This window comes from Schistosoma haematobium, chromosome 1 (assembly GCF_000699445.3).
Source record: "Schistosoma haematobium chromosome 1, whole genome shotgun sequence".
Classification (NCBI taxonomy): Eukaryota; Metazoa; Platyhelminthes; class Trematoda; order Strigeidida; family Schistosomatidae; genus Schistosoma; species Schistosoma haematobium.
Genome location: NC_067196.1, coordinates 26,969,218 through 26,982,755, shown reverse-complemented (window position 1 = coordinate 26,982,755; position 13,538 = coordinate 26,969,218). Strand labels below are relative to the sequence as shown.

At 31.0% G+C, this 13,538-nt stretch overlaps 1 protein-coding gene across 2 annotated transcripts in view; it reads right to left on the bottom strand.

The window, feature by feature from the left end:
• Positions 1–13,538, bottom strand: part of MS3_00006372 (uncharacterized protein) — a 34,383-nt gene that overhangs the window by 3,999 nt on the left and 16,846 nt on the right. Inside the window, exons 8-15 of one of the 2 annotated variants that reach the window (XM_051214505.1) lie at positions 12,848–13,108; positions 10,337–10,490; positions 9,045–9,212; positions 7,340–7,499; positions 6,475–6,695; positions 4,738–4,868; positions 3,995–4,065; positions 3,056–3,353 (exon numbers count right to left, since the gene is read on the bottom strand). In XM_051214505.1, coding sequence (XP_051073577.1) covers positions 3,211–3,353; positions 3,995–4,065; positions 4,738–4,868; positions 6,475–6,695; positions 7,340–7,499; positions 9,045–9,212; positions 10,337–10,490; positions 12,848–13,108 — 1,309 coding nt within the window. In that variant the 3' untranslated portion in view covers positions 3,056–3,210. Of the gene's footprint in view, positions 1–667; positions 881–1,469; positions 3,354–3,994; positions 4,066–4,737; positions 4,869–6,474; positions 6,696–7,339; positions 7,500–9,044; positions 9,213–10,336; positions 10,491–12,847; positions 13,109–13,538 lie in introns of those variants that run through there. The other variant, XM_051214506.1, reaches the window with a different exon arrangement.

Sequence of the window (13,538 nt, the reverse complement as noted above, 5' to 3'; positions counted from 1 at the left end):
AGTGCGATTATTGAGAGAGAACGAATAACTAAAGTGGACAATATACAACTTTTTTATCAGTATTATGCAACCAATTAGAAAGGCAATGTCACCAAGCGATGGACCAAATAAAACTCTGCAACACCAGATTATTAATTAATACAATGTACTCCTGTTATATATATTAACTCTAGCATTGCCGACAACTTAATGCTGTGCAGCCCCATAGAAGTTATGGAGGCTGAGCGAATAGGAATTTTATAGGAATAAACAAAGTTCAGTTGTACTAAAAAACCGACTTCGGCAACATCTTATACAAACTATTTGTAAATATGTAATCTACTGCTTTTGAAAAACTGTAAACTTTCCATGTACTAGTCACTTTTTATTTTTTGTAGTAGTCAGTCAGTCAGCTACAACGTAGAACCAGTCATATATATGTAACGGTTCAAGTGGTGGACAAAACTAGTGTAACAAAGTTACAATATAATACTAGTTACCATCAAACCAGTAGAAATTCAATTTATCAAATTCCTAGCTCGACTGGAAACTGCGAGAAAATGTTTCAAAGAAATATTATTCAATATTTGTTGTCAATAATTCTTTGTTTTTCTCAAAACACATTGGAACTATATTCACACAGTATATAGCTATCATCAAATGTCAGTGACAAATGTGAGGAGCTTACTTAAATGTTAAGTCCAGACAGTTTGCGCATTTTTGATATTCTTTGTAATATTGCTCACATGACATTCTCAAATGAATACATTGTGAACACTGACAAATACTTTCACTGAAAACAGTAGCTTGGAATTCATGATTTTGAAATATTGTCCTTGTCAAAACACTATCTTGATTAGAAGTGCTTATTGTGTTTGGAAACTTTTCTTTGATACTTTCCCTGAGAATAAATGAAAAACAGTCAAACTACAAGAAGTTCATAACATTTTACCACACAAGAGTGATATCGAACTACTTCAATTACTATTACAGATACTGATTAATCAAATATTATAAATCATAAACAGGGAAACAATCGAGTGAATAAGATATCTCATATTTTCTTAAGATTACGTAGAACGAAAGTTGTTGGCGGAAAATTTTATAAATTCGGATCACTGATATCTACTAAGCCCTCACTGTAAGACCTAAATACCCTAACTTTGTTACGCAACCAGGTCACTGGTGTATATTAGATAAGAAGTTCCAATCAAGAATAAAAATTGTTTAATATAACTTGATTTTCTACGATACTTTTATTTGGTTTATTTACAAAATGCTAGTTTCTTTGTGAACATGATATACCTTATCTGAATCCTTGAGCAAAATCAATGATTTGCACTTTTGAAAATTCTGAAGTCTTCATAAAATACAATTGTATTGGATTGTATCACAAATTTCAGTTTTTGATTCTAGTGATAATATAATTGAAAGTACGTAAGTATAGTTGTTTTGTAAACAATATTACAAGCCAAATATTCTTTCCTTACATGACACAAACTGACTGACGGTTGTTCCTGAGAATAAAAACGTTTAGTTCCTTACATAGACAATTAGTATACCGTACATCATATTCCAAGATAAAACCTCGATTACTTATACTACATTTCTGTTTACTGTCATGTTTTTTTCTTGCGAATTCATATCCATTTGTTAGGAGCGATTATATTTGTATTGCTGAAAAATTCCCAGTATATTAAAACACGATTGTATGAACGAAGAATATTCCTTTCAATAATTTCTCATCAGCTTCTACAATTATAAATCCAGATTAATAATCCATAAAATTGGCCAGATTTAAGGCAAAATACATCATCATTTGGAAATTGTAATATGTGAATCAGGAATTGTTTGTTATATAAATAAAATTGTTAATGTTGGGGCTGACTAATATGAAGTGTTAACTTGAATCAGTTTATAAGTGAAATGAAAATGATCAGAATAAATATGGTCAACATGGGGTAAGAGAGAGAGAGAATATTGTGATTACAAATCGGAAATTGCGTAATATGTAAAATAATTAGGTCAAATATAGTAGATTCAGGGATGGATATTGAATAAATTCCTCAAAAAGGGGGTATCAAGTGTAAAGACAATAATAGTAATAATAATAGTAATAATGACAGTAATAATAATAATAAGTTTGGGACATAAAATGAACATTAATCAGATTACGTCAGCACATTTTAAGATTGATTATTAGCTAGTTGGCCAGGGTAAAAGGAGTGGCTGAACATACTTCTTTTGGATACAAAGCTCTGGCTTTTTGATCCGAATAGCAATTGCTTCAGCCGTCTGTAGGATTCGCAGTCTGACGGAATTAGGTAGACTGCTGTTGACACGATAGATTATTGCAAAAGATTGCTTCATGTTTGCTGTATGTCCTGTTTGGACTAAATGGTCTAAGATGGAGCTGTTAACAGTTTTGACAACACCTTTGCCTAACCACACGGGTAGGTGCTCACGAGCCCGAATGTACAAATTCTTAGAACACCTGCCAATATAACTTGCTCCACAGGAGCAGTTGCATTGATAGATACAGAAGGAGGTGGCTAGCCTATGTAATTTATCTTTCAACCTCGGAGTGATTATTGGTCGTGTGGAGAATACTAGTTGTAGTTTAGCTGCATTAAAAGTTCTTTGAATTGATCTACTTAACTTAAGTCTTAACATTTCACTCGGTGCGTCGCCTCTGAATTGTAAGCGCATATATAGAGGCTTTTTCTTAACCGTTAGGCATTCTCTACGCTGTCTTTTATTGGCTAAGTTTTTATTTATAAATTTCTCCGGATGTCCATTTTCCTTCAGGGTTGTAAATAATGTGTTTGTTTCATCTTCAATCGTATTCGCAGTGCATATACTGATTCAAGTTAACACTTCATATTAGTCATCCCAACATTAACGATCTTATTTATATAACAAACAATTCCTGATTCACATATTACAATTTCCAAATGATGTATTTTGCCTTAAATTTGGCCAATTTTATGGATTATTAATCTGGATTTATAATTGTAGAACCTGATGAGAAATTATTGAAAGGAATATTCTTCGTTCATACGATTATATTTGTGTTGGTTTCTCTTTAAAAAAAATAGCAGTGATTTTTTTCGACCCCCCCTTACCATTAGGTCTAATATTTCAAGGTACTTTTGTGAGATGTTATCAGTTGACATTTCTTACGTCAGGAAGGTGTCATGTAATTTGCTTACAAGGCTAGAATTAAAAATCCTAAACTAGTTTGGTATAAATGTTTTTGTAGAAAAAAATTAAAACATACATAAAATTCAAACGCAGTGTACAAGGATTACATCGGATATCTAACATACAATTACGTGGTAAAATTTTTGTTCCTCTGAAGAGAGACTCAATTTCTAAAATACAAAATAATAAGAAAAGAACTAATGACAAATCTTTTTTCCAGTAAAAATGAATTCAACTATTAAAAATGAAACTCACAATTTATATCAAACTATGTTTATTCAGTTATGCAAAAAACTTTTTTACTGTGGAGGAGTTATAAAGCTTAGACTAATTTACAAGTTCCCGAGGTTTTAGTAAGAAATCGTGATCAATGGAGTTTAACTATGTTGGGAGTAACATAATCGTCACTTATGCCATTGAGTAGTCACCTAAATACATTGATAGGTCCCTCAAGTTATAAATCCGGATCGCTAAACTTCAACTACGCAACATAAAGGTATGATCCTGAATGACTTAGAGGTCATAAATTTCATCCTTGGTAAGATTATGTGCATGGACTTTTGAGAAATTTAACGCAGTAATAAGATGGCTCCTTAGTGGTCTCTGATCTTCAATGACATCATAACTGGTGTTAATCAATGATGGAGACACCTACATATTTCTAGATAAAATTCTAATGTAACTGTACAAAAAGAAAACAAAATGTAGGTTATTAGTGACGTTGAAATAAGTTGTAATATATGGAGTTCAATCACGTCTACAGTGCAATAAACATAAAATATTCTTTTAAAACAATAGTATGTTTGCTTACCATTTATCAAATTATGACTGATTATAAGCTTTTGTAATAATGGAAACGGCAGCATAGGTAAATCAATTATCCTGACAAGAAAAAAAGACGAATCTGTATTTACAAACTGTATTCCTTTTTATCGAAGTTAATTACAGTATTTACAGAAACAAATGAAGGTTAAGATTATCTTCAACGTTTTTAAATTTAACTGATTAAATCTTACCCTACAATCTCAGTTCTTTCTCCGTTCATTTGATGGATAAAAATGGTACATTGCTGAATAATTTTCATTAAAGTTTTCATTTCAAGCTCCGTCTTTTATTAGATTTATGTTTCCTATCAAGCACGTCAACTTGTCGAAAGGAGACAACTACGATCATAAATTAATTTAATTAATGGCGAAACTATAATTTATGGACGAACCAATCAGATTTACGATAACAGGTCTTAGATTTTGGCGCGAAATTCATTCATCCATTTGGCTAAATAAAGTATTGGCATTATAGCTGATGTCAGTTCGTGATAAAAACCTTAAATCTAGTTCCTAACCCTAACCGTCAACTGTAAATCATAATCCTTATTCTTCAAACTGCTTTATAACCTTCATTCAGTCCTAGTAAGTAGGTAGATACTCTCAAGGTCACTTTAGCGTCCCTCAAAGGTTGTCCATATATTATGATCTTACCAAATGAAGTATATGATCAATTAAATTATGATATGATTCACTGAAGAATTAAAAATGAATCTTAAAAATAAATTACCTGTTATTGCTTACATTCAAATAAATGAGATTTGGTAACCAACTTTCACTTAACCAGTTTACTGAGGTTAAATTGTTATGATCTAAGACCAGTTCTTGTAATGTAGCGCCATAAAATCCAGTTTGGAATGGCTGGTAAATGAAGGAATTAGTAAATTGATTTGCAACTCATAGACAAATTCATTTTTATAAAATTACACCCAACACTAAACACATAAACAACACTGAGAATACTCGATTACATTTAAGATAATAAATTCATGATCTTTAAACTTATTGAAGTACAAATCAAACAACAACCGGTAAAAAACGAAATTTTAGTTTGAGCTGATAAGTAATGCTATCAAATGAAAGTTACATCATTAACTTGACAAAACTTTAAATAAATCGATTATAAAAGAAATAGAATACATTGATAAAGCCAATTTGTACTAAACATTTTTTTCGAGTAACTTTTCTCTTCATACAACGTAGAAACAGAACTACTTCTATTTATTGAAATTTATTTGATAAAATTAAACATTTACACTGCACTATGGGTCCATAGTGTTCAAAAGTTTCAACGTAGAGCAAAACATCCATTTCTAACTTCGTAATCATTAATATTTCTCCAACTTCAATCATTTTATGATAAGAATCATATTCAAACTACATAAACTCTTTAGAAGAGCATTTAAATTAAATAGATTAACCTAGGAAATAAAACAAATGAATAGATAGCCTACACAGTGTTTAAAACAATCATATGAAATGTAATATGGAATGATCCTAAAAGCACCTAATATAAGTATATAATAAAACTGATACTTGAATCAGTTATAGAAAATTTACATCATCTTTGAACTGAAATATCTTTATCGCTAATTTGACATTATACAGAACACCGGAAATTTAACTTTTTGACACTAATATTCATGTAAACGAACAAGCCTATCATTCTTAAATCTTATTTTTCAAAACTCATAGATAATTTTAAATCTTTAGGTTGACAGGTATCAATGCCAAGACTGAACTTGCTAGTTTCAAATAAATTAAGCATTTGGCATAAAGTTAATAACAAATAGATTTTTTGTTATATCCTAATGAGTAGAAAAATTGTATTCCTGACGTATTCTTTGTAAGATTTAAACTTGTGTTAACTTGATTCGGTTATTTATTCACTATGAAGAAGTGGCCTACATTAAGTTACGAAACGTCTACTCATTAGGATATAACAAAAAGTATATTTATTATTAACTTTAGGTTAATAATTCCAACAGCAAAATAATTGTAACAAACGATACGTGTATCCATTAAGATAATGGATTCCTAACTCCAACTTTGATGAGAAGGAAGGAGACTGCTTCTTATTCTCTTCGCTACTTGCTAACTATAAATAAAATTTACGAGCTCTGTCCAGAAGATCTATTCCATTACGAGATTATATAATGCAAAACTCTCACGCAAATATGTATTTATTGCGCCCATGAGTACAAAGTAACAAAATGTAAACGAATCAATGGGGTAACAACAATCGAGGTGTACAGAACAAGCTGTGAAACACATATGGAGAAATTTGAACACTTCACTTATACCTGAAGTTTGTGTTGATGATGTCGTTCATAAGAACGATGAAAGCTCCACGACCAAACTATCCAACTCAGAGAACAAAACTCCATCAAAAACAGATTATCTTAAAGATTAAATTTCTTCAACAGATCTTTTTAAAACTTATGGAATAATAAATTTAAGCACATACCTTATTTAAAGTATTTGAAGATAATTGTAACCTAGTGATATTTAACAGAGATGTTAAGTCTTCATCAATAACAGTTAATTCATTGTCGGATAAATCTAACAAATTAAGATTTTCATTAGTCCATTTTGTATTTGAAGGTTTTGTTTGTATATTTGTGATAAGATTACTTGTTGCCGTAAGTTGATAAAGTTTAGGAAATGAAATGACCAAATTTTGTATATCTAACAAAAAAGATAAATGACTAGTGTATTGCAGGTTCAAATTAAATGATTTATAAATATACATTTTTTTTAATGGTAAGGCTCGTTTTTCTAGTCGAAAAAAACTGACTGAGTGTATAAGTGATTTTGAAAGACAATTTAGTTCCTCCTTAGCAAAATAAATAAAGACTATTGAACAATTACAATTACTAGTATGAGATACATTTTATATTACTTAGAAACGATTTGATAAACATCCATGTCAATAATGAGACAATCATTATAAAAAACTTTTGGATGATCATCACATCATATTGTAAATTAATTGAAGTTGTAATTATGAGAAAATTCAACAGTCTAGAGATAATGTACTCACTGCGACACCTAGAGGTCCAAGACTCGAGCCACAGCAGGTTTGTACAGCTGAACAGTTCTATACTAAACAGAAATAACTATCCATTGAATCCTAGTTTCTAATATCACCAAACGATCTTAATCTATTATGATTACTACCCATAAACTAAATGGTTCCCTGTTTGTTTTCTGTATAGTAAGGCATCGAATTTCATTATCAATATTTAATTAATTGTTAATACTATTCTAACATTACTAATTTTTAATTTTGAAATCATCATAATATTTTTCACCACTATTTGAAAACTTACCCAAATTTGTGATATAATTCGATGAAATATCTAACATTAAAAGATTAGGAAAGTATCCCATTATATCTGAAAGTTTTGTTATTTTATTATGAGCTAATTTCAATATAGTTAATTTGGATAAATTCATTTCATTTAGGTTCATACCATTAAGATTATTTCTCTAAAATATATCAGACATTAAAAAAAAAAATTGGCTAGAATCCAGTTGCTTATTTTCATAACAAAATTGTTATACAACTTTAAAAACAGAACTTTCAACAAGATTTTATTTTCAGAAGGGGTTTTGTGGAGATTTTAGAAACTTCACTGATTAAAATGATGAGTCAGTTGAAGCCAGACCATCATAGAAAACCTGGAAGCACTGAACGACCGTTTCGTCCTGGTATGGGACTTCTCAGCAGTGTGCATCCACAATCTCGCACCCCGCGAGATTTTAATTGTTGGCTTCTTGCAGATTAAAGTGATATTTTGTCTAGAAACTCAAGAAAAATGTTTTTGTCTGGGTTTAATGACTACTTTTCCAAATTAATTATAGTACTTATGTAGTGAACAAGAACACGAGTGGGGACATTCGAATGTATTTGAGGAGAAATCACAGAGCATCTCACTAAAATCTGAGAACCGTATAGTAAATAGTTAACTTGCAAAATATCAATCCATTGTCTCAAACTTGACTGTTCCTTTTGAAAATATCAATACATTGTCTCAGATTTCATTGTTCATGCATTTTCATACCAACTGCGTTCCGTTTCCGTTCTTTCCTTGTCGACCTTTTACTGAAATACATTCTATACCCAACCACTGTTATAAACTATTTGTGTGGATATAAGTAACCCACACCACACTTAGAAATGACATTATATCAGAAAATAACTTGGACACAATAAATTGTACTGTATCTGTCCTCGATGGAACTTTGAGTCTCCTTTTGATTTACTGATATTAGATATTATAATAATTGCGATTTTTACGACAATTCGTTGGAAAAAACTGGTAAAATATATAATGAAACCGATAACTCAATGCGTTTTAGTTTGACTTAATTCATTATTCAGATAGTTATTGCTTTAGAAATTGGTTACAAATGTTCAGACAGATGTCATTCAGTTTCTAAATCAACGAACTTAGTAAGATAGTGCGATTAAGTTCAGTTTTCTCATTTTTCTTTAAATATCATTGTAAGACAATTCATCTTTAATGCAGTATTACTTAAGGTCAATAAATGATCTTACATTTGTAATCTTAGAGAATTAGTGAACTGGTTTCACATAATAAGTTATTTCTTAATCAGTAGGGACTTCCACCTGAATAACATTTATGCAAAACATATTGATTATAAAATAAAGCAAAAAAATCCAGTGTGTTACATAAATTTGGTGTCAAATCAACCTATCTTTATAGATTTTTCTAATAGCTTATGTCGAGTTATGTATGTGTCAATGTTTCATATTTGAATGCTAAAAACTGATTTTCGGTAAATCATCCAAACTCTACAGGGTATAAGTTATTACGAGTAATTCATGTCTCCAGTTGCAATCCTTAAAAAAAACATTATTAATCTATGAAATAAAGCACTTTTTTATTGTTGAATTACGTATTCACGTCAATTAAAAAATGGAGTTATTATAGAAACGTTAACAAACATTTAAAATGGATGAGTAAAACTTTTCAGGTATTTGCACATATTCAAAAAAGGTTTACTTACACTTGCATCTAAAAGTTCCAGATTATTTAGTTGAGTTATACCTTTAAGATCATTTGATTTCAGATCACATTCATTTATTATTAGAAACTTTAAAAAAGTGAAGTATGTTGAAATACTACTGAAATTTGTTATTCCAAATTTAACATTGAAAAAGTTGAGACAGACTGCCTGAAACCAAAAATAGTTATTATAAAAACAAATTATTCAATGATAACATATATTACACTGTGAAATTATTGAGCTGATAATACTATTACATATAATGATAAACAGCAATGAAATAAAACTATCAAACAACATGGATTCCACTATGGTATAAATGGAAAAATGACAACCCAATAATGTATCAGAAGGGGTTTTTTGCATATTATAGTAATTTTAGTAGTTGAGATCATGAATCAATTGAAGCTAAACCATCATGGAAAACCTGGAAACACTGAACAACCGTCTCGTCCTAGTATGGGACTTCACAGCAGTGCGAATCCTCGATCCCGCCTCGCAAGATACGAACCCAGGACCTATCAGTTTCTCGCACGACCGCTTAACCACTAGACCACTGAGCCGGCATCCAACGGTGTTATTGTCTAACTTCAACCAATCCACGAAATTGAGCGACACATCCACCATTGTCTTCAGTGAATTACTATCTCACAACTGACCCAGTTGAACTCCACTGGTCATGGTCGTCCAGTACTTCTAGGTTTTCCATGGTGGTCTACCTTCAATTGACTCATGATCTCAACCATTGAAATGAACAACCTAATAATCGTTTAATTTTCAGAGTAATTTACGTTATCTCTAAAAGAAGTTTTGTAAAGACGTAAATTTCCTTCAATAGTTGTCTTTATTTCTCAAATTATTTGTAAGCGTTATTATTTTGTTTACTGCCTTTCTAAGATGTTCAATCCAAACTACTATGGTCCAGATTCTAGTAGAGTATTAAAGCTTCGTTTTCTATAATTAGTTGATAAAGTTTAACTTTTCTTCAGATAATATCTAGACTATAGACTATACCAAAAATAATCATCAGTTTAAACCGAACTTAAACATTTATATCAATTAAGCGTCTCTCTATTTATTTCTTTATACGTCTAAGAGATAAAGTGACTATGAAAGTTACCACATTACTCATGAAATCTACACTTAATTATTAACAAATTAAACTAACACAGTTTTCATCCATTGTTTGTTAATTAGAATATCATACATATATATACAACAAATTGTTCTTCACTAGTGGACAGTCATTGTTATACTTAGTATATAAAATAAATAATGTATGGGAAACATACTTGACAGCTTAATTCATTCGTAACAATAGATGGTTGTGTTTTAAGATTGGTATTACGTGATGTTAAATGAATAATTTGTTTATGAATATATTCCATTAGATTAGTTGTTTGAGTTGATTCTTCACTTTGTTCAATCTGTAAAGACTTGTTCAACCTTTTGTAAATGTGAAGAGAACAAAATTAATCTATCAATAAATGGTTTGATATTTATTAAACATTACGTAACAAATTGAACACTTGATAAAAAGTTAATCATCAATATATATTTCATTTTGTTATATCTCAATGAGTAAAAAATTGTATTTCTAACATTTAGTAACTGATTGTAAGCTATTTTACTTGGAAGAAATGACTTACATTAAGTCACAAAATATCAGTAATACAATTTTCTATTAATTGAGATTTGTATCAGAAGGGTTTTTGTGGAGATTGTAGTCATTTCAACAGTTGAGATCATGAGTCAATTGAAGCTAGACCACCATGGAAAACCTGGAGGCACTGGACGGCCGTTTCGTCCCATTGCGGGACTCCTCAGCAGTGCGCATCCGCGACCACGTCTCGCGGGATTCGAACCAAGGACCTATCAGTCTCGTGCTAGGCGCCTAACCAACTAGACCGCTGAGCCGGCGTCCAACAGTGTTAATGGGATTTAACAAAAATTATATGTTTATCATTATGTAACAATGTAATGAAATCACTACAAACAATTTGATTTTAAATGATTGATGGTTACAGTTTCAGGTCAGTTATTACTTCACAAAGAATATGTACATCTGCAATAATAAATTATTTGTGAGACTTTTAATAGCGTAGCAAGATAGATTTAGACATTTTTTCTGTTACATCTAGAGCTTAGATTTTTAATATACCGCGTACAAATTGAGCACTCGAACGGTAGAACCCTTCAAGTCGCAAATAAGAAGGTAGAAGACAAGTGAAAGGAATGCTATTTTAAATAATGTCAAGTATGGTACAAAAATATCAGGTATTTATAGTCTTTTTAGTAAAAGCAAAACTATCATTATAGTCATTCAACCTGAATGCAGGGGGTTTTAGCATTTGTCCATTAGGGAAGCTACACGTAGAGGTTTTGGAATATTCTTTCAAAAGATGATTAGATGAAGTATCTTCGGCTCTTCCTGAGCTTCTTAGGGCTTCCTCGAGTTCACTCGTGAGCCGTCCTCATAATTTCATTGTTTACTAACTCACACTGAATTAATTACCGTTTATGAATTTTAAAGTCTAACAATATTTATACTTGTCAGCTATCTATTACTTTCAGTTAAACATAGTTTATGCGGATTTCTAACATCGTAGCAAAATTTTTCGATTAAGATCATAAACCGATTGATGTTAGACCATCATTGAGAACCTGGAATCACTGGATGGCTCTTTCCCTCTATTGTAGGGCTCCTCAGCAGCGCGCACCCGCGACCCCTCTCGCGGGATTCGAACCCGGGACTTATCAGTCTCGCGAGCGAACGCTTAACCTTTAGACCACTGAGGTGACATTGTTAACGGTGTCAATGTCTAACCCCAACCAATCAGCGAAACAGCGCGACCATCTTCCATTGTACTGAGGTAAATACCTATCTCTACCCGACACGGATTAACTCCACTGGTCGCGGTAAAACTTTTTGCATTCAGTTAAATTTCTGTAATCTGCGTTTATTTGATTTGTTAATTTAATAATGGTACCTTCTCTAAGCCGAATAATTTTATTTCAATGCAATTAATGTTGTTTCATACCCAATCATCAGTGTTCACTTGAATTCCTAATTAAATATTGTTATGCAAAACGACAATAAAAGTTTTACACCTGGCTCATATAGTTCAAAGCACTTAACATAACTTAAAACATCCACAGAAATTATTAATCTTCTGAATTATTTCGAAATATTTACCAATAAACATTATGAAATGTTGAAATGAAGTTAAGCATATGATTGGAATTTATTTTGTTTTAAAAACCTGTTGGTAACTAATTCAGTTCAATATATTTTTCAATACCGGAATTAACCAGCCACTTAAAACTGAAATGAATTCATAGGACAATATAAACGACTTTAACAACACTTATCATAATATGTCTATATAATATTTTCTTACAGCATACAGAGCATAAATTTTGTCCCAGTTGTCTATAAGTAGAATGTTAGTTATAATATTTAAAAACCTTCGATTTGATTCCTCATTAGATTCATGTTGAGTATTTCCGCACTACAATGAAATAGGTGTTCGATAATCATTGATTTTGACTAATGTTCTCACTGATGTCACTCTATAATGAATACCACCTATAAATTAAACAAATCTTCATCGAACTTCTTAATAAAAGTGAATTATATATTAATTATCAATAGTGTTAAAAACACATCTCTGATATTACTGACATTGTGAAAAATACTGGGTCACAATGTGAAAAATTGGGTTGTTCCGGAACCTTCAAATACTTTAACAGTCTATTATTAAGTCTAAAATTTTAAAATGTTTTCATCTTTAACTTTGTACCTCGAAAAGTTGCTGTTGCAGTTTTCTGATCCAGATAAGGAAATCTCCGGTATTGAAATGACATCATTTTTCGCATTTTCATGCAATGTTTGAGCAGCACAAGATGTCATAGATGTGAATTCATAGGTTGAATCATTGTCATCAGACAACGCTATTGCTGCTGCAGCCAAAGGATCAAGAAAACAAACTGCTTTCTCACCAGTTTGCTCAGTTTTAACATAGTGATTGCCAGTAATATTAGATACTTCTACAACTGACCTGCTTAAATAGTATTTAAAATAATTACAGTGCTACTCTAATATACTGAAATTAATATGCAAGAATTCAAATGACTATAAATTATAATGCAAATCATAGTTACTTTTAGAAACAAAATCCTGATATTTTTCACAAGCAAACTCATTCCAACGATATTATATCACGATAAACCTCGTTAACAAAATTGATTGTTGTATAGATATCACATACTTAAAACTGGTGTCTAAATACGTAGAGCACGGCTGAAAAATTTCATTATATATCTAATCACATATCTAATAATTTCGTCTCTGAATTAGGTATGAATTAAGAATACGTAAAATAATCTAAAACAAGATAGACATACAAATTGATACAGGGTATCATCCCCACGTTTTGATGAGAGAATGTACTTCCCAAAATAAAGTGATTTGCCAGATAAGATTTATCACAG